The 22,982-nt window shown below is 36.3% G+C and overlaps 1 protein-coding gene across 1 annotated transcript; it reads right to left on the bottom strand.

The window, feature by feature from the left end:
- Positions 1-20: 20 nt before the first annotated feature.
- Positions 21-19,342, bottom strand: LOC308682728 (asparagine synthetase [glutamine-hydrolyzing]-like). Its single transcript, XM_081352616.1, has 12 exons — positions 18,786-19,342; positions 9,190-9,445; positions 7,098-7,335; positions 5,957-6,142; positions 5,296-5,397; positions 5,074-5,201; positions 3,747-3,873; positions 2,562-2,668; positions 2,207-2,307; positions 2,041-2,122; positions 1,653-1,808; positions 21-1,572 (listed from the first exon to the last, which is right to left on the bottom strand). Exons 2-12 carry the CDS (start codon positions 9,436-9,438, stop codon positions 1,363-1,365), a joined length of 1,686 nt encoding a protein of 561 aa, XP_081208742.1. The 5' UTR covers positions 9,439-9,445; positions 18,786-19,342; the 3' UTR covers positions 21-1,362.
- Between the last annotated feature and the right edge of the window lie 3,640 nt (positions 19,343-22,982).

Genomic DNA, 22,982 nt, shown 5'->3' on the forward strand with positions numbered 1-22,982 from the left:
TTAATTAAAACACATCAAGATATATTGAAGAAAAGTTTTATTAACATCATGACCAGATCTTTCAAATCAATAACTTATGCACACATCAAGGTCTAGAAAGTAACTGAAAAGTCTTTGATTAGTCAGTGAAGGAGTCTGAGGATGCTTTATACACTCATGTTACATACACATCCATCTCATTAATGAAATCCAAAATTATTATTATTAATTTTGCCAGATTATAGTGTTGGTGCACCAAATAAAAACATTTAAAATATCAACTCCCCATAAGGCTAAATGGTTAATCTTACTTTAACCAGTGTGAGGCATTTCACTTTGAGAAATTTACAAACTGTTTTAGAAATACATTTTAAAGGGATATTTTACCCAAAAATGAAAATTGACATTTACTCGCCCTCATGTGAGGGTGCTTTCAGAACTTACTTCTTTCTTTCTTCTTTTTGAAAAAAGTCTGTTTTTGTCCAATCAGTGGAAGTCACTGGTCACCAAAACAGTTTGGTTACCAACATTTAACAGGTTTAGAACAGGTTTTTTTAATGGATCATCCCTTTAATTTCACTGGTTAAAAGCAGTTTAACTACCCAATCAATTGCTAATCTTTAAAATAACTAACTCTACACATACAAAAACACTCAAAGGGACAGTCCCACTGAAGGAACATAAGTGCTTAGCACAAGTGCAAAATGGAAGTAGTTCATGGTCTGTAAGAATCAAACCAACAACTTTTCCAGCCCAGGGGTGCATTTCCCAAAATTAACGTTAGTCAACTTTCTTTGCAAGTTCATTGAGCTCTATTGGTAACGACAGAAATTGTGATCATAGTTGGCTTTGGAAAATGCACCCCTGATCTTAAAATCTTATGGATCCCCTTCAAGCTTTCTGAATCTTTGTATAAAACTCTTTTGTTGACAATGTTGGCTAATGTTAAGTTCTGAGTTTTAAAGCAGTAACAAGAATAGGTTTCTGTATATATTTTTGTAGTGGAGTCTTTTAACCAAAACAGCTCCCAAATCTTTTATTTTATTCTGTTTAATAAAATAAAGCTTATTATTATAAAATAAAATGTATATAATAAAATAAAATGGATGAGAATGGCACTAAGTATATTGTACATAAATGCACTGAACTTAAGCAAGGCAGTGGACAGGGCTTCATTTTTAAAAGATACTTCTGTGAAGAACTGGCCTGCAGTATTATAAATTAAGTTCTCTTTAGAAAAGACTAATCAAACCACCTAAAAAAACTTAAATTTAGCTAATTTAATAGAAGAAGGTAGCATCATGCATTCTGAACCAGCTCCATAGGCAGATGTGTGTGCTGTAAAGAATGTAATCTTTAGCCAGGGTCTGAAGAATGATGCGATTACTGGTCTTTATCAGGCTTGTAGATGGACAGGGTTCTGGCTGAGGGGTCGGTGGCCTTGATCCAGCGGGGCATCCAGTAATGTGGCGTCCAGTCGCTGCGGCCGGGGTACTTCTTCTCAAAGACCTGCCTTATGTAGAAGCCTTCTTTGGTTTTGGGGGGGTTGAAAGGGAACAGCTTATCAGCCTTCTCCAACTGAGAGTCGTTCACCTGAAGGAGAAAAGATAGATTAAAGGATACACACCGTGTACTGTCCATGACATCATAGTCTGTGTGTGCATGTGTAGTACCTCAGACTCGATGTGCTCCTGCAGGCTTGCATACCAGGATTTCTTCAAGGATGTCATACCATCACTGAAGGCCTCTTTCCTTCTCCAGAGAATCTCATCTGGGATAAGATTCATCCCTTTAAACGATTCCCTCAGGAGATGCTTCTCCACACCATTCTGCTCCAATCAAACAAGTTATTCAGTCGGATTACAAAAAACACTAATATGATATTTGAAAAACAAAAGCAATACCAATAAATTAAGCATCACTATCATTATTGCTCATATTTGGGGTTTTGGTTTTTATATTACACTTCAGACCAGGCACCGTAACTGATGTGGGAACAGACACATTTTAGACTGACATGAGGAAGGATAAATCACTGAATTGTGAGGCGTCAGGACTCACCTTTGGTGCTCTCATCTCTGCAGGCAGAGAGAGGTAGTATGCGGTGAATCTGTGGTCCAGGAAAGGCACTCTCAGCTCCAGTCTAGTGGAAAAGGTTTGACGTCACAAACATTGGAAATCAAGTTACAGTGGGAAGGGAAGAGAAGGAAGGGGTATTTTGTCTTACCCGTGTGCAGCCGTGGTTCTGTCCGCTCTCAGCACATCAAACAGATAAAGCTCTTTCAGCAGACGTACACTCTCCTCAGCGCCCGCTTTAGGGGTCGGCGCCTAATTCAAAATCACAAATTCAGCAGAATCCAAGTCTGAAGATACAGCTAACAATGCATGACAAGACACTAATGTCTCACATAGTGACCATAGTGAAATGTCTGAATGTCATTGAATTACATTATAAAACTACACAAATGTTGCTACACCCTACATCTCAGAACCCGTTTTATTTGAGCATTTTTAAGTAGCTTTTTTTCTATACATTTGGAGTTGACAGTAAATGTAAACTTAAGAACATAAATGACATGTACCTTATGAAAGTAGATGTATCCTTGTGTCAGCTCATCAGAACCTTCACCTGAGAAAATCACAACGCTGTCTGTCTTGTCACGGATGTACTTTGATATCAGATACATTCCTGCATAGAAAAAAACAAAAACAAAATCACTGAACACACTTTTTCTGTAAAGCACTGTTGCCACCTAGTGGCTATAAGCTGAGTAAAGAAATTCATATTGCTGAAGCAAATGATGCAAAAAATATAAATATATTTTTGGTCATACAGATAATACATTATTCAAAAGAGTAATACTTCATTTGTATTTGTAATTGTGTGCACTCGCAATAACAATAAAATGTCAAACTTTGTAAAATAATGAAAACAAACAGGATGCTCTTTCTGCCATCTCAGTCTCAGCTTGTCGAAATAAACCGAAACTCAGTGTATACTTACCTCACAGACATGAGAAATGCATCTATAGAAAGCTTGAAATGTCTACTTTTAAATGAACCAATTCAAATGGAAAGCAAATATTCTCAGATTATGTAATCAACAGACAACCACTACTGAGATGAGTCAGCATTGTTGAAATAAATCTCTGCATCCGAAAACACAATTTTATCAATAAATTATTAAAATGTTCAGACAGTCTCCTTGCTGTTTTTTATAACTCATTCTTAATCGTTGTGCTACGGCAAGCACGAGTGTGTGTGCACGATTGCTGATTACACTATTATATATAGGCAATTAAAGGATCATTATTGATTTATACCATATAAATCATCATTACAGTTTAATGATGTAATTAAATTTAAAGATGCAATATGTAACTTCTGGCACTCTAGCCTAGCGGATAATAAACAAAACTGCATTTTGTGGAAGAACATTGTAGTTAGAGCGACTTCTCTCCGTTTATGTCTATGAGATACTATGTCTATGTCACGCAGATACTGGACTACAATAGTCCAAATATAAACATTTATTATTCAGGATAAGACAAAAACACGGTTTGGAAAATGGATTCATGATGTACTCGCTCAGTATATACATTTTGTACATTTTTGAAAACAAATGTTACATAGTGCAGCTTTAAAATGCAATCAGTCAACTAATTGATTAAATGAACTATTAGTCGACTAGAAAAAAACAAAATCATTACTGGTGAGTAGCCCTAGTTCCTACTACTCCTATAATTAGTGTGAGCTCCTGTACTCACCAACAGAGGCACGCACAGTGGTGATGTCAAAACTCTCCAAGTGAAAGATGACTTCGTCCACCGCGCGGATACCCTCCTCAGGCGTGAAGTTCACCTCATGGTGTTCGCTGCCAATGTAGGCTGCCACCTGCCACACAACACCAGTTAAAACCAACATGATCTGCTACTAAATACTCAAAACCACATATGGCATGTGATTCAACTGATATTTGAACTGGAAGAACAAAACTATCCAAAAAACGATGATCCTCTTTTGCCTCTATAATAAAAATGAGACCATTGATGTGCAACCGGTTCATATATGTTACTGGAAGCATCTCAAAAAATGTGTTTTAGACTTTCATGGCCCTTTTAACCATGGAACTTTTATCCAAACATAAACCAGTACTGAATATGGGCACATATTTCATCGTGTCTTCTTCAAATGAAATGTCCAAATAAGCACACTGACACAGCGGTACATCTGATGATGAACAATGATACAGTGAATTATTACACAAAAGACAATGACGTTGACCAAAAATGTGAAGAATGACAAAAAAATTATGCCTTTAAAATTACATTGAGATTGTAGTGCACATAAATGTATTAGACATTTTTAATGTTCTTCCTCATTTTTCATTGAGACCAATAGCTCTAGAAAGTTATAATGCTGATTTGTTGATATTTCTAAAACCCTATTTTGATTTGTTAATAATAGTTGATAGTAGTCTCTAATGATACAGTACAAACCCTATGAGTTTGTTGTCATAGGGTTATATTTTTAAAATACATAATGATGCCCCCTACTCTTTTTTTTTCTCTGCTCATTAATATTCATTTGTTTGTATAATGAGCATCTTGTAGATCTGTGTATTATTGGTTGTTGTTTCCCCTCTTCTCACCCGCTACACTCCCACTTTTCCACAGCTTTACAAACCATTTCTTGAGCTTTTTTCAAATCTGAGGTGTGAACCATCAGTAATAAAACAGGAGGGTTTGAGTCCACGTTAGAGTACAGGCATAAAGCCATTGCAAAGATTAAAAAGCTAAAAGTAAAAGGTTAATGCTTTTACTTTTGCTCTTAAAATGCACCAGATTGAAAAATGTACACAATTTTCTTCAGAAACTAAATTTTTCCCTGTAGAATCCAAGAATGGTATTAAACCTTCGATATTTCTAAGGTATTTTATCGAGGTTAGAAATTCCACAATCATGACAACACTAGCATCTAATGCTTTTAAGTCAACACAAAGTGTATAGAAATGCACTATCCATAGAAAGTGCAACACATGTTCAGGCTATAGAAGCATAAAGTGCATATGATAAACTGAATGTACAGTGTCACCTTGCGGGCAGCAAGAAGATCTGGGCTGTCATCTGCACCAATGGCAAACGTCTGAATGGGATACTGAAGCTCTTCTTCTTTGGCCAGTTTCACGAGTGTTGCGGCAACCAGACTGGAATCGAGACCACCTGGAAATAAACCATCATGGATAGGGTGAATGTAATAAAAAGTCAGAGTAACAAACCCACTTAAAGCAAATAACAGAAAGAGCAGCACAGGCACCTGAGAGGAGGCAGCCGATTCTTCTGTGAGCCATCAAGCGTTTCTTTACAGCATTTTCAAACAGGATCCTAATGTTGCTCTTGACCGTCTCCAATTCAAACCCTGATGACAAGGGAGAGATTCATTTCTCTATAGTTTTGATTGATGGTACAGTAAATGGTGGTGTAAGCAGATGTATATTACAGGGAGGTTCTAGAAGTAACTCTTACGTTTATCCGTTCCATAGATATTTAACTCTATTAAACTGGTTGTGTTGGCGCTGTCACAAACCAAGCTGTATTCACGTTACCGTAACTCTTCAACTGTTAGCACCATCAAAATCATTCAAATTGCTCCTGACAGTAGACAACATGCGCTTTTAGGCAACATATGGCTCATAACAGTAATTTCCATCAGCAAATTACAGCAGCTCTCTGGGAAAGCGAGAAGGAAGGATTTGAATGGAGAGACACAGGTTAGGGAGTTTTGGATTGCAGAAGAAAATAAAAGAAACGAACAAAAACATGGCAAAGGACGAGTATACAGAACAAGAGGCGATTGGGATGATTTTTGATGATACTTGGAAAGAGGGTCACACAAAGCTATCAAATGGCTTCAGAACATGTGAAATAGAAATGCACAAGTAATCTGGACTACTTTTACGTCACTATATGGCATCTACCTGTGCCAAGGCCCTGAAGGTTGTTATAGGAGGCATGTTTAGGTTCATCTGTGCAGCAGTGGAAGCGCTCCATCTGAACAGACTTGACTTTTCCATTGGGCTTCAAGTCAAACTCCTCAAAGTGTCCTGGGGGGAAGGGGGTGATCTCTGCAGGGGTGGACATGGAGTGTGTGATCTCTGTCAAACCTGTTTGGATTAAATCACAGTGAAAATGTGATGTTGTTAAAATTAAATTCTGGAATAAAGGTGTGCTCAAGGTATTGCCTCAGGAGATAGGGCTGCACGATTTTAAATGAAAATGTGATTAAATAAATAAAATAAAATAATAATAATAATAATAATAAGTAAACCATGAATATTTTATTTTGGCAGAAAACCTCAGGGAGCCTTCTCTTTTGGATTAGAAGCACTTCTCATCACAAGTTTGGGAAGATGGTTGCCACATGTTGCGTTCCTAAATGCAACCCAAACTCAGAGCAGATGTAAAGATGAGTTTGAGTGGAGCAGCATTTACTGTGAACCAAGCCACTCTGAGACACTGAAAACACCAGATGATGAGCTTGAGGTACGTAAAAGAACAGTGAAACGTGCAGCACAAACATTAGGGCTGCTCTCGACTAAAGGTTTTTCTGATTGACCTCTAGTCGTTCATTTTAAGCAATTAGAAAAATAAACTTTCCTCCATTTCTTGGGATCAAATAGACGGAGGAGCCTTTGTTTGCTGATGTTCTGGTCTATAACTCCTCCTCAAACTTCCCGCTGCCCAGTATCCTGCTCTTCTATTGGCTGTAGGTCATTGCCAATGTAATTTCCAGTCAGAACACATTCACACAGCAGGATTTTGAATTGCAAACAGGTCCAAATATTTAGCATGCCAAATATCTCACAGGCGTCAGTGATGCGTCTGCGATTCTCTCAGATCACCTCTTTGATAATGCACACTGCTTGATTGTCACTCGCATGAACGAGTAACAATTTGCCTCCGATTTCAGGTAATTGATGGCGATTTCGCAAAATATGTCAGTGAGTGAAAATCGGGAATAAAATCGTGCAGTGTGAACTCGGAATTAGTGGGATTTCATTTAGTTTCAATTATTCGTGCAGCCCTACCAGAGAAAGTCCTTTACATTATTCATTATACCTTTGGCCTCAGAACTGACAGCTAGAAAGCCATCGTCGGTAAGCAGTCTGAACAGTGGTCTCACACCGTACGTGTCCCTCCCCAAGAAAACCTTTTTGTTAGCAGTGTCCAACAGGATGAATGCGAACACTCCATCAAGCAGAGTTGGCATCTTCTCGATTCCAAAGCGATCGTACAGGTGCAGAAGGATCTCTCCATCCACCTTGGTCTGATAATCAAACTCAAAATGCTCCTTCAGCTATAAGGAAAAAGACAGATCATTAGATGCATGTTAAACCATGAAGGAATTGGAGAGATGATGTGGAGAGTCATACTGGAACAATAAATGTGGCAGATGCCACGGTTGCACACTAGGGTTGTACCGATATACTAGGCGGTATGATGAACGGGTACAATTATGCGATCTTGCACATCAAAGGTATGAAAAAACTGCTTTCCACTTGACTGCTCACTCTCTAACTCTCGACTTGCTCCACCCATACATATCCAGCAGAGAAAGTGTTAGAGACAGAGGCTGCTATCGCTAATCTCTATCCCCCACCAAAATAAATATGGGTATCGATATCGAAAAAATAAATGCATTGTTGTTCTTGAAGATAGATAGCCAATTTGCAAAAAAAAAACAAAAAAAACGCAACATGGCTGTAAAAGGACGAAACAATCGAACATGTTCACCCATATTCGAGAATACAATCTCTCCTTACAAATAAAGTCAAGTTGAAGTAAAAAAATTATTACAGTCAGAAATATATCACTGTTGTACATATTGTATGTACTTCTCATAATAATAATCATTTATTTAAATGTTATTTAAGGTATTTGTCCATGTTTTCATTTATTATTATAACGAAACTCAGTATGGGTCATCGGCACGGTGCCCTGAAGGAGTCTGAGAAGTTTCGGATATTTACATGCTTATAACTTTGGTTGTGGTTGACTTATTTTCACGAGCATCCTCTCCTAGGATTCCTGAATCCTTGCCGAGTCCAGCGATACCAAACATGATGGGTTTTGCTTTGTGTTTTTTTTTTAACGCTTAATTTAGTGTTAAAACAACTTTTGCGAATATATTTGAAACCCTTAGTCCGACTGAGATGAAACCACGGTAGGAAATTTGGAAACATAGAAAGTTGAAAATTGTCCTTGTAAGTGTAAAAAATAAATGCAATCAAAGTTCGATGGGGGTCATTTTTCATGTGCTCATACATATAAATGTCTTTAACTCCAAAACGAATTGTGATATTTTCATTTTCACCAAATTTAACACACCTATGTATGGGCACATTCTGAGGAAAAACTGATAGGATTGCACCTCTTGGTGGCGCTATAACTGAACAAAACATGAAATTGCCACTAACTACAATAAAGTATATATAAAATGCTATATTTTACTGATGGTCTGATGCTAGCTTCATGTTTGCTTCTTGCTTGGCCCCAATAATTGCTTGCAGCTATATTTATTATTAGTATAGACAATTTATATGTTATTATTATTATTATTATTTTATATATTGTTTAATATTGTATACCGTGAAACTTTCTGAAACTTATTATACCTTGAAAATCTTACATGGCTATAGCACACACACACACACACACGCATGTGCGTGCACACACAGATGGTTGTGTCTCAGACTAGCCAGGGTCCGCAGCATAATAGGGGCACTTCATCTTATAACTTTGCAATGCTTTGATAAAAAAAAAGAAAGGAGGAAAAAACTATTTTGTTTCTAGTCCTTGAGGTTCTAAAGTTATGATTCAAAACACAAATTGCCTTATAGCACCACCTACTGTAGAACGAGTGTCTGTGTGCCTGAGTAGCGATACACAAATTTGGGTTTATCCTGCCAATTTGAGGGTCTCTGATTTATTTTTTAACCCATACACTTTTAAGGCAGAAAAAGGCGGAGGGGGAGAAGGAGGAAGAGGAAAAAGAAAGAGAAAATCAGTACAAAGTAAAAAATAACTTTTGTTAGTAGAAGAAAAGTTTTTAATGACAATCATAATATATATTATTTAATAATATCATTTTATATGGTGCTTTTTTCGTGAAATAAAGTGAAAGTGAAATAGGCCAAAGAATGTTACTTACCCTGATGTGGTTGTAGATCTCACCGTTGTAACACAACCAGAGGTAGGGAAACTTCTTGACACGCAGAGGCTGCATGCCATACAGCTGGTCCACAATAGCAAGGCGGTGAAACCCAAAGCAGCAGTTGGTGAATCCATTGACATTCTCGAAGCGGAAAGCATCTGGACCACGATGGGCGATCTTCATGGCATTGGTGCACTGAGCAGCGAGGCACTCATCACTACCAAACAAGGCCCATATACCACACATTCTGATGCTGGAAAAAAAATTGCAATTGTGTTAAGAAGTTGTTGCAACTTATATACACAGCAGTATACTATAACAATACAGTTTTTCTCGATTGCTTAAACACTATAACCAGGTTTTTGAACTAAAATTTCAAAACCATAATCCCATTTATCAAAAAGCACACCCATTTCACTAAACTATAAACACTATTCCCTGTTTTGACACATGAGTCAGATTTGTTGAACTGTCACTGCAAACTCTACACACAAATCCCCTCATTTCTCATTGCTTAGAACATGTTGTCATTTAGAAAGCACTAGCATTCAAAATTGTTCACTCAAGTCAGCACAGCTTCAGCTCAGTTAGCACACAATTACCCAGGTGAAAACACTAAGAGTCAAAATTTAACACACATCAATCAGATCCTTCAATAGATAGATAAAAGGGCCCAAATCAGTTTATTGCGTTTTGGAACAATGGATCCAGAAAGACATGAAGGAAGAGGGATAAGAATGAGGAGGAGGAAGGGCAAGGGCAAGAAGACAAGCAGTGTCAGATGAAATTCAAGCCACTCTAGTTGCCCATGTCTTTATCAATGTTATGACTATGAGGGAGGCTCGGCTACGAGTAAGGCCAAATTTGAGTCGCTCTACCGTCGCCTCGAGAACCTTCAGGGAGGTGTGGTGGCAAACAAAATTCTATCACTGAATAAGAGACAAACATTTCCAATAGTCTTTGATGAGGTGTATTTTCTTGCAAGAAAAGGCCAGCAGTCACACAGAGTGGCTGCAGAGTGTGACAGTGAAGGGAGGGCATCCTTTCTCCTTTATAGTCTTGACTCCCAGAATGTTATCTTTCTAGGCATTTCAACCATATGTGGAACATTCTTAGACATGTCCATCATATTGTATCCTTGAGTGGAAGCCCTCCTGTTATGTCCCAACACTCTTTACCATTCCAATACAATTCGAATTCCATATTAGAATATGGTTTGTGTGTGCTCTTTTACTGTCCTATGTTGGTCACACACATCTTAGTGTAAGTAAATATAAAAAAAAAAAAATTAGAGGAGAGAGTAAAAAAAACAAAAAAAAAACAGGAAGTCATTATGATGAATGGAGAAGAAGTGTTTTGCATTCATCATAGTGTTTTACATTGAGCACATCAGTGTTCAACTGGTTCTGATAAATGTCTATTAATATAATGGTTTGTGTGTGTCATTTGAAAACAAAATACCATTTTGAGAAGAAATAACATTGTTTTGAATGTAAAGTTTCATTTTGCAGGAGAATTGAGGGGTTTTGCCCATTGTGTGTGTTTTTTGGGGTTTGTGTGTAGAGTTCTGAGAATATGAGGCATGCTTTCAGAAAATGTGTGTAAACAATCGAGAAAAACTGTAACTGACAAGCTGAGCCATATTGCATTAATTATTGCATGTGATACGTCCACGATATTAATGCGATATGGCTCAGCTTGTCAGTTAACTACGGCTCTTTGTAGTGAATGCGATATCGCCCAGCCCTGGCAGGAACCACGATAACTTACCAGTTTTGGAAATGCTGTTTTGAATTTATTGCACCAGTAGACTATGTTGTAGTGTGTGTGATTTTGAGGGCTTGTGTGTCCCGTCTGAGGGCAAAGTTTGGTTTTTCAGCAAGAGTGAATGGTTTTGAGTGTAGAGCTTCATTTTGACCTGAAAATAGGATGTTTGGGGAATTGGGTGAGATGTTATGGATTTGTGTTTATAGTTTTGAGAATACGAGGCATAGTTTTAAGAAATGTATTTAAGCAATCGAGAAAAATGTAATACCGTACACAATGAAAAAAAGCATTTATTGTGATATAGAACATGATATGGTCACATGCCTACTAGAGATGCACCGATTACAATTTTATTGGCCAATTCTGATTTCCAATTTTTCATTGAGTTTGACCTGCCGATAACGATTTTAACCGATTCCGATTTCATTTTTTCTAACCACTTTACAGCACACACAAATATTTATTTTCTATCTTGTCTTTAATAGAACATTTTGCATAGAACATAGAACATTTTTTGAACAGAAAATCGCTTTAAAATTTAACTATATAAATTACTCCTGGTGTGGGAAATTAAAAGTTAATTACGATTAAACTAAAAGAAAGCGTATATATTCTGACTAGTTAACTCTTTTTTTTTATATATATATAAAACACCATATACTTTTACCCAAACTGAATAATAACAAGTTTAAATGGGTAAATTTTCTATAAATATTATTTTCTGACATTATACTCCAGTTCTTGTTAAAACACACTAGACATTAAAATTCTGTGCATTTTGGGCACTTTTTGTGTACTTATTTTGTCCATCAAAAGTGTGCTTTCACTTTAATTGAGCGTGAGCAGCAGCAAAAATAGACTCGGCGCCGAAACCCGCGCTTCACTGCTGCTCACGCGACGCTCCTGCTTGCTCACAAGCTGCTCCTGCTCGCAGTGTGAATGCACTCATTGATATAAAATATGGCAAGCCAAGAGGCTCAGAAATACGGCATAGATTAATCGCGTTTTAAAGCCAAACGCCGTCAAATACGGCGTTTTAAACCGTATTGGACGCCGTACAATACGCCGTTGTAATTACAAACGCCGTAAAAGACGCGCGAAATACGTCAATGACACCGTATTTGACGGCGTTTGAGTGTGCATGGAAAGCGGCGCTTTTTACGCCGTTCATCTTGCCATATGACGCCGTAAAAAACGCCGTTTTGGTTGCACAGAGCGCACGCTATTTTACGGCGTTTTGCTTATAGTATAATGAGACACGCCCACTAAGAATGATCAGCCTTAAATGATCTTTTTGACATTTTTCCCCTGAGTGAAACGATCGATTAAAATTAAGCCCTGTGTGACACCCTTTTAAAATGTGAAAATCCTATTAATTTTGCTTTATTGATTTGAATGTTCTTTAATATTTTATTTAATTTCAGTTTATTATTTAGCTTGGATTATTTTAATAGCCTACATAAAATCAATAATTCCTTGGGAGCATACGAATTGGATTACCATAAATGATCCGTGCTGAATTCGTCTGGTCTGACTCAGTTCATCATTGATTGGGAGAGAACAGTTCAAACTAACTGGCTGTGGAAATCAGTGGGCGTGTCTCATTATACTATAAGCATAAAAAAGGCGTTTTTTTACGGTGTCATATGGCGAGATGAACGGCGTAAAAAGTGGCGCTTTCCATGCACATTCAAACGCCGTCAAATACGTCGCCATTGACGTATTTTGCGCGTCCAATACGGTTTAAAAACGGTTTTGGCTTTAAACGCGATTATATGGCGTATTTCTGAGCCTCTAGGCATGCCATAATAATAAACATTTACGACTAAAAAAAAAAAACGCGCTGCTCATGCGCCGCTCACGCTTGCGGTGTGAAACGGCCGTGATTCACAAGGTTTCCTAATGCGTTCTGTTTGCATGTGTGATGCTGATGTTGCGCGATGTTAACCATGCCGGGTGCATTTGACCGGCATAAAATCGGCATATGTCAGACTCAGACTAATTCTTTTTCAGATTTTCTTTTCAGATCAAGTAAAAATCGGCCAATTCCGGTCACCAGCCGATCAATCGGTGCATCTCTAATGCCTACTAGCCTGATCAGTAGTCCGCTTTTACAGCCTTGTGTTTATATATTGCAAACTATTCCAACTCAAGCTGTCAGGGAAAGTTTTTTAAAAAACAATTTGAAAAGTCATCCCTGCAGCACTCTTATTGCGTCAGAAAAAAATATCTTATTGCCCATTAGACGTTGGATTTTCAATCAATATGTTTATCCCTCCATGATTGGGCGATCTTTCAAATGGGCAGGACCTTGCAACAAAATGCCAAATTGACACGATTGTGGGGAAAACCGCAGGTTTCCGAGGTCCATATACATCAATGGCAAGCGCATCGAGGTGACACCTAAAGGAGCAGGCTGAGTATGAAAACGGGACATTATGGGGAAAGACTTTTCTAAAAATGTTTTTTTTTTATGTGTTCAATGTTGCCACATCAAAGTGTCATTTCTTGTTCATCGTTTAATGCAAGGGGTTTAAAAGACTCTGTCAAAAGAAAAGCGATCTTTCTTTTTTGTAAGGGACTAAGGTAAAATATTTTCCTTTTTCAAGAAACTCATTCTGATAAATCAGATGTCAAATTTTGGTGCCAGCAATGGGGAGACAAGATGATATTTAGTCATGGTTCTAATCGCTCCGCAGGAGTAGCTATTTGTTTTTATAAGTTTTATGGTGAAGTTGTTGCACAAAGGACAGATAGTGAAGGTCACTGGCCAGCTTGTGTTTTGAAAATAGTCATTTTCATTTTGATCAATATTTATGGTTACAATAACGAACTTAGAAACAAAAATTTGCTTTACAAAATTACAAATGTTATAGAGGAGCTGAAAACAACCTATGTTACTGATCTTGTAGGAGCAGGTGAGGATTTTAATATTGTTGTAGATGAATGGATAGATCGGTGTCCCTCAAAATATACTCAGTGCCATCCAAACCCCATTATTGGTCATTTTATGAACGAAAATTATCTTGTGTATATGTGGAGAACAAATAACCCTAACATAAGACAATTTACATGGTTAAAACCTAATGGAAACAATAAATCAAGAATTGATTACTGGTTAGTTTCTGCTCCCATAATGCATTTCAAAGTATCTACTAATATTTGTGTAAACCCACTCAGCGATCATTGTGTAATAAGCTTGAAGACTCTTTCAAGGAGTAGGAAGGATTATTGGAAGTTTAACTCATCCCTCCTAAAGAATGATGTTTACTGTCGTGAAATTAAAGAATTAATTTTAGACATCAACAAAGATACCATTTTGTCACAAAAATGGGAATTTTTTTAATTTTCCATAAGAAAACACTCTATTGCTTTTAGTAAAAGACTAGAATTGGAAAAAAAAGAAGGAAAACCATTTGGTGAAAACATTGCTCGATTACTACTCTAAATTGGATTGGTCAGAATAGGATAAAATAGAAATTTCAAATATACAGACTCAATTAGGCCAGTTTTACCTTAACAAAGCCCAAGGGACATTTGTTAGATCACGGGCATAGTGGATAGAGGTTGGGGAAAAAAATTCAGCCTTTTTTAATAGGCTTGAAAAACGAAGACAAGAAAAAAACGCAATTTCTTGTCTATTAATTAATGGGTAAGACTGCACAGAATTAAAATTAATAGCGAGAGAAATTTATAACTTTTATAGTAACATTTACTCTCCTTCTTACAATGAACAGGATTCAATTTTTTTTCTAACAATAGAGGATAAGATCCCAAAAATTGATGATCACTTTAAAAAGTTATGTGAAGAAGGTTTAAAATTAGGGGAATTAGATGAAGTTATTAAAAATTAGCATCTGATCGTTCGCCTGGTCCAGATGGATTAACCGCTAATTTCTATAAACATTTTTGGGAAGAAATAAAAGGATTACTATTTGATGCAATTATAGAGAGTATTGATAAAAAAGAATTGATGACAACGATGAAACAGGGGTTAATTAAACTAATACCCAAACTGGAGAAAGACAAACAAATATTAAATAATTTAAGGCCTATCACTCTTCTCAATACAGACTATAAACTCCTTACCATGGCATTGGCATTTAGATTAAAAGTAGGTCTCTCAAAAATCATAAGCAACTCGCAATCAGGATTCATGAAAGGTAGATTAATTCATAATAATATCAGATTGGCCTTAGATCTAATAGATTACAATGATTTGGTGGAAGATGATGCTTATATTTTATTTCTTGACTTTCAAAAAGCTTTCGATTCGGTTGAACATTCTTTTATTTATCACGATTTAGAATACTTTGGATTTGGAGAATATTTTTTGGATATAATTAAAATGTTACATACAGATATTAGTAGCTGTGTTTCCCTCCCTGAGGGTACAACCCCAAGATTCAACATTGGTAGAGGGATAAGACAAGGGTGTAGTTTATCTCCACTGTTGTTTATTATAGTTGCTGAGTTATTGTCCATCTGGTTAAAAAAACTCTGAAATTGAAGGCATTATTATAGACGGAAAACAAATACTTATCAGTCAATTAGCGGATGACACGACACTGTTTTTAAAAAATAAGGGTCAAATACCTGTCGTTCTTCAGAGGATGAGATTATTCTCCCAGGCTTCAGGCCTAACACTTAATCTTAATAAATGCGAACTTTTAAGTATTCATGACAGTTCAGAAACTATGTTGTATAACATCCCAGTGAAAAAGGAGGTTCGTTATTTAGGTATATGGGTTTCCAAAGACTCTAGAACCAGTAACAAGAACATCCAGAAGCCTATTGAAAAATCCAGAAAAATATTAAATAATTGGTTGCAGTCAGAGAGACCTAACATTATTTGAAAGATCATTATTGACAAAAACTGAACTTATCTCCAGACTAATATACCCAGCGTACTCATTACCGCTTTCCATTAAAAACCTAAAAGAAATAAACACTCTCATCTTTAACTTTATTTGGAAAAATAAACACCATTATATTAGAAAAGCAGACATGATTAAAAAATGTGAGGAGGGAGGAATAAATGCAATTGATTTTAAGACCATGGATGGTGTACTTAAACTAAAATGGCTCCAGTCGTTTTTGAATTGTAGTAAAGACATGTGGTTCTCTTTACCTAAGTTTGTGTTTAAAAAATTAGGCGGTATAGATTTCCTATTGACATGTGATTTTGGGGTTTCAAAGTTACCCGTGAAATTCTCTGCCTTCCACTTCCATTTTAAAATGGTAAATGAAATTTATCCTTCACAAGAATTTATTCAAAAAATATTAAAATTTGAAACGGAGAATTGTTATTTTTGTAAATCATTGTCGGAATCAACAGAGCATCTTTTTTTTGAGTGTGAGATTGTACATAATTTGTGGAAGGAAATACATAACTGGCTGATTTCTATGTCTATTCAAATGGATTTTATTTTCCTGGAATGGGATCAAATATGGACTTTTAATGAAGGATAAAAAAAGTTGAATATTTGATAAATAATATTATACTGTTTGTTAAATTCTATATACTCAAATGTCGTTTCACAAAATCTCTTCCAAATGTGAATGCATTAAAAAATTACTTTTCTTTATTTTGTAAATGCTTAAAGAAAATTAATACAGTCCCTGCTATTAACTTCTTCTCACTTATATCAGAATATCGGTTGATGTAAACCCCAATGTTAGGAAATTTGAATTGTTCTTAAGTTTGCTTATTTATTTTTTACTTATATTTCCTTGGTTGAGTTGTTCTTGTTTTATGTGCTTATTAATTTACATACATTATAGTTGATAGGGTCAAACTATTTTGTTTAGATATCTGTTGTTTACTGCATTTTAGTTAGGAGGATTACTTCTTTCTCAGATTTTTTTGTAAGAAGGTGTAATGTGAAATTGCCGTTTGTTATTTGGTATGTTTTTGTGTTTTGTATGGTTTTGAAGTTTAAATAAATGTATTAGACAAATTGACACGATTGTGATAGACACACGATTGAACATAATCTTAAAAGCTCAAAACAGTTTTCCAAAATGAAATTTAGGCCCTGATTATTGTTCTTTTTTTACTGTTGTACTGACATTAGTACTTTTTGTGGTATCAGCACCAGTTTTGGTAAATCTAACTGCAAATTTACACCTCACAATTCTGACTTTTTATTCACAGAATTGCATGATAAACTCACAATTCCATGTCATAAAGTCAAAAACTGTGAGATTAAAAAAAAAAGTTTATTCCTTTGCGGAAACAAGCTTCTTGTATAGGTTTGACAGGAAAGACTGCTGTGGTTAAACGTGAAAATGTACAAAGCAGGGAAACTTCCAACTGAGCAAGTAAAACCTGTCCTCTTATGGTTGAACTGTATACAAATAGTTTAGTAGTTTATATCAACATAATCATCTCACTGTAGTATCTATGCACCAGTTGGTTGAATGTGCAAAGATGCCATGACTATTCAGTGTAATGTGCACTGATATAGATCAGTGGTAGTGTGTGGCATTGAGAAAGAAATTTAAAACTGTATATGTATATGATCTCTAACTCTTCCAATAAGCTTTCACGAGTTCAAACTTAGGCTACATATAATTTTGAGTGTTATGTGAGTGAAAACATATAATGTAAGTGTTTAGAACTAGAAGTGTGGAGAAGGGGTGGTGGGGGGATGCTGCAAACGTCAATGGATCGAGGTAAGACTGCTGAGTCTATATATACCCTCTTGTCATTGATTGCTGAGTGCTATCCACTCGTGTTAATTATCTGAACGTGCTCCTCCCGAACTAGTTAATAAATCTTCATATAAAAACTGTGAATCTTTTCAAAAGGTAGCCTAGGCTATATATTTTCTTGCTCCCTGGCATGTAATATATCATTGTCATTCTGTGTTTCTTGTGTTAAAAAAAGTGTTCTTGTGTTTTTTTTTTATTTATTTAACATAATAAGCAAAATGTACATTTAGGCTATATAATGGCATTCATAATGAAAATAAACAAGTATCAAGCAATGTACGTACCAGTTTAGACTATAATAAATACAATGTTTAAAAAAGTATAAGGGAGTCTCTTCATTCGCCTCCTATAACTCTCATAGCGTTGTGGAAGTGTGAAAAGAAGTCGGAATTGCGTAATTATAATCTCGCAATATTGGCTTTTTTTCTCACAATTGCACAGTTTTCTCAGTCTCGCAATAACGCAATCATGACATTACTTCTCGCAATTGAGTTTAGATCTGGCAGTTGTGAGGATAAAACTTGCAGTTGTGGAAACAACAGAGGTGTCAAGTAACGAAGTATACTTCGTTACTTTACTTAAGTAGAAATTTGGTATACTTTACTGGAGTAATTATTTTTCAGACGACTTTTTACTTCTACTCCTTACATTTTGACGCAATTATCTGTTACTTTCTACTCCTTACATTTTAAAAATTGTTTTTACCTTACATTACTTTTACTTTAAGTAGTTTTGAGTAAAAAGCTTTTACTTGAGTAAAAAGCTTGAGTTGATACTTCAACATCTACAGAAGTCTTTTTAAACCCTAGTATCCTATACTTCTACCTGAGTAATGAATGTAAATAGCCTACTTTTGACACCTCTGGGAAACAAAACGTCAGAACTGCAAGATAGCCTACAGGCTATTCTCATTTATCATTCATTTATTTAGTTTATAATTCCAGGGCTGAAAAAAAAAAACTTTTACAGGTATGACAGGAAAAGCTGTGGTTTAACATTACAAAAATGTACCAAGCTGGAGAATGCCAACATGTTATAATCACATTTTTAGCATATTAAGTGTAATCAATTCTTTAAAAATCATTCAGTCAGATACAACGTGTAGCTACCTGTAAAGTGTGCTTGATTTGGTGTATCTCAGAAGAGTTGTGAGTCTGTGAGAAGAAGCAGTTCTTCTTCAGTGCACTCCGGCTGATGAAACACCTGCTGCTGCACTTCAGTATATTTGACCTCAGTCAGTCAGTGTCGCCACCCTTTTAGGCAAGTCGTGCCACTCGGCCGCCATCTTGGCAACGCCTCCCGGCAGCTATTTCGGACCAAGACCAGGCTCCTATCTTGAATGGGCAGAGAGTTAGAACTGCACTTTCACTGGTAACTGGAAGTTGATGGATACCCGATTTCCAGGAAGGAACTGGTTAGAAATGTGCTCCGACTTGTTCCGAATGTCATGCTGACATAACGCACTGACCGGGCAAAAATGTTTTTTTTGTTTTTTTTTATAGGCTATGTTGAACATTAAACATATCAAAAATATGAACAAGATAAATAGGAATCATACCATGTATGCCTACATAACTTATATAAATAGGCAAACTGAGAACAAGAAGGGTAGCCTATAATCGAAGTAAAAGAGGAGTTCAGTTCTTTAAATGTGTTCATGGTTCCGGTTGCTAACAGGTGGTGTGCCCATATATAAACGGTTGTGCCGAATTTCGACCCCTGCCCCCCTAGGGGGGTTAAATTAATACATTTAATCAATTTATTATGATTACATTTTTTTTTTCATAATAAAAAATAACATCCCTTTTCTCTATATAGCCTACATTTTAGATAAATTTAGCATATTAAATGAACATTCAAAATCAATCCATTTTTTTTTTTACACATGCATTCGAAAAAAAAATGTAATACAGTCTCAACATCCTTTTTACAAAATACACAATTTTCAGAGAGATGAGTTTTATATCTCTTTAGGAACAGGTTAGTTGGATAAATTATATGTAGGATTTAAATTTCACAAAATGTATTATTAACACTGTATTTGTTATTATAAGTCCAATTTAATTTCCAATTTATATTCTCAAAATGGTTATTTCAGAAATACTTATATCAAAATGTTTCAGGGAAAGATATCTTTATTAAACCTTAATTGCTTATAAAATTCAATAAATCCCAGCAAAATGCTCAAAAAAGCTGCTGCATCAAATACAATATTATATTCTCATGGAGGAATTGGAATACCAAATTTTAGTAATGATGGAAATGATTAACAGTGCTGTAGACACATCATTCCATTTGATGTTAGTTGTTTGAATAAATATTTTTGCAATAATATAAAAATACAGTTGAGCTTTGACAATTATTTTCAGTTAATTTGACTGTTTAGTGGTAGCATGAAAAGTGGCTTTTAGGAGTAGCATTGCAGACACACAAAAAATATAACTTGCATTCAGTTTTGCCATTGATAAGTGGCATTAATATGCTTTGCAGTGAATTCATTGCATCAGCCTGTGTGTTTGATAAAGTCATCTGACTAGTAAAACCTGTCCTCTCATTGCTGGTTTAAAACTGTTTGTTTTGTAAAGCAGCATAGTCCTCTCAATAGGATTCACCAGTTGGCCAGTAACATTTTTATGAATTCTAACGATGTGAGAACATGAACATAGTCGGTAATGTCTTTAGTGAATGTAAACAGTATGAAAACACATGTAGGCTACAGTAACAGTATACTAGGGAGGTGTGAGAAGTACAGGCTCGGATCCTACATTTCTGCATATTTTACCTTGGTTACTCCTGAGAACAGGAATCGCTGCTGATTGGTTGAATATGCAAAGTTTCCATGACGTTCTCTTGGTCATGAATATTCAGCGTAGTGCATGTTTTCTTTCTCTATTCACATAATGAGCAAAATACAATGACATTCATAAATGTAAATAAACAAGTATCAAGCAAGGCATGTAGCCTATCAGTTTAAGCAAATCTATAACAATAGTTTATTATTTAAAGTAAAAAAAAAAAATTTGACATGCTAGAACCACTCACTTAATAATGTTGGGTTAAAAATAACCCAACTATGGGGTGGTGTTGCACCTTCCCAACTGTGGGTTATTTTTAACCCAATGCATTGGGTTAAAAGTAACCCAACAATTGAGTTAACTATTTATTTCAGTCATTAAATAATGATTACAGTGGGTAGAGCAACATAAACCTGGAAATGTTTTAATTTGTTCCGACTCAGTTTCAGTTTTAAAGAGCTTGAGATCTTTTAAATCTAGCCGCCAAGAAATTCTCTTTAGTATATTACAAATACATTCAGGAATTGTTCAAAATGATATAGTCAGTTTTATTCGGGTTCCAGCATAGGAGTAAAGAGAAATGAGGATGTTGATAAATTAACAAATACAGAGAAAGAATAGAGAACAAAATAGAGAGAAACAATATACAAGCTCCATATAGCAGCAAGTCAGAAATAAAGGCTTTAATCTGGAATAAACCAATATAAGAATAGCAAGTAAATTGGAATAATGGAAAAAAGGGTAAATTCATAGCTTAATTAATAAAAGAGATAGGTAAATCAAGGAAATAAGAGGTTATGTATAATAGAATAATGTTAGGGCATTCCAATTTAAATAGCACACTCAAAATAATAGGGAAACATCCAAATTTGTTATGTGAACATGACATATTGAAGAAACTATACTTCATGCGATTCTTGAATGTATCAAGTGACCAAGAAAGGATCGAACAATATGACAGGAGAAATGAAGAAAAATGGAATTCAAAAATTACATTTTACGGTTTTAATAAAATGATCAAGTGAAATAAATAGTAAAGCATTTTTTGATTGTATTATTAGGGAGACAGGGCTGAAACATAGAATATAAAACTCTGTTCCACACTCCGGAGCGGAAGGTGGCGGAAATGTACATAATACGCTGGTTGCCACTGTCGCCGTTGAAGAAGAAACCAAGAAGAAGAAGAGGGCTGCGGCGTCTGAAAACTTTTAAATGCTGAATGATTAAAAAGGTCGGAAGACATCAAGGCACGTCCGAATGCAATGCTAGTTTCACTTCCTGTCTCCTGAGATACCATTATCTGATCATATTTTTAAGGCAGCACATATGTATCTTTTGCTGCCTTTTGATATTCCACAATCCTGTGCTTTCCATTCAAAAATAAAGATGGCATCTAAAAGTTGCGGCTGGTCGTCAGTTTGTGCATTTTTGAACAACGTTTTCCACTTATGTCATTTGTTTCTAGCGAGAAATTGCAATTGTAGTCATTAAAAAATCCCCTTGTTTTCACCAAAGCTCGCTCTATTTTGCTGTAGAACAGATTGTTAAACCGTTACGATGCCTCAGAAGCCTGTCCGGGGACAGCGAGACAACAAGTCAGCAGATACTTTTTCGGACGCGGCCGAAATAATCCAGACACACACGTCAAAGTGTCTTCTTCTTTTGTGTTTTTTGGTGGTTGGCAAACCAGCTTGAGGTTCATTTCCGCCACCTACTGGGATGGAGTGTGAAGCCTCGATGAACGAAAGGAACAGTTAAATTATTAGAGGGTGGAAAAAAACCTATATCCTTCTAATCAAATTTGGATCTCTTATATATTTGAGAAGAATATCGTACACCCTTAACTGTTTCTGTGCATTCTGAAATATTTTCTGAACTGTATCGGAAAAAGTGTCTGCCTTCACGTCTACATTTTCAGCCCCAGCCCCCCAACTCCCCCCCCCCCCCCCCCCCCGCCTGGCGATATTTTTTCCGTAGGTGAAGACTCATGAATATTCATTAGGGAAGTCATCCCTGATTGGTGTGATGACCTACCCCTAACCCCACCCCTAAACCTAACCGTCACTGGGGGTCTGATGACCTACGCATAACCCCGCCCCTAAACCTACCCGTCACTGGGGTTAAGACCAATCAGGGGTGACTTCCCTAATAAATATTCATGAGTCTTCCCCTACCATCCTGGGAAAAAAATATCGTGCCTGCCCTGTAACTTTAGCCGGTCGATTAAAGGTGAACTAAGTAACTTTTTTACCTTAACTGAACAGCTTCGGAGTCATTGGAATGGTTATATTACTTATTTCGGGTTGAATGGTGGTCGTTTCGCACCCCCCTGGTGCCTGTGAGCGGAAAATTCGCACTTGCAACTTTGAGACGGCGGGCCGCCGGCAGCCGCGGCAGGAAGTATCGCGTGATATCAGGTCTCGCGATGTAAACAATTGCTTTATGGCCAAAAGAAATCTGCTCAAATACTGTCATTATTGCGCTCCCTCACGCTGTTCGAACCCGAAGGAA

The sequence above is a fragment of the Scardinius erythrophthalmus genome (assembly GCF_964197995.2).
Source record: "Scardinius erythrophthalmus genome assembly, chromosome: 22".
Classification (NCBI taxonomy): Eukaryota; Metazoa; Chordata; class Actinopteri; order Cypriniformes; family Leuciscidae; genus Scardinius; species Scardinius erythrophthalmus.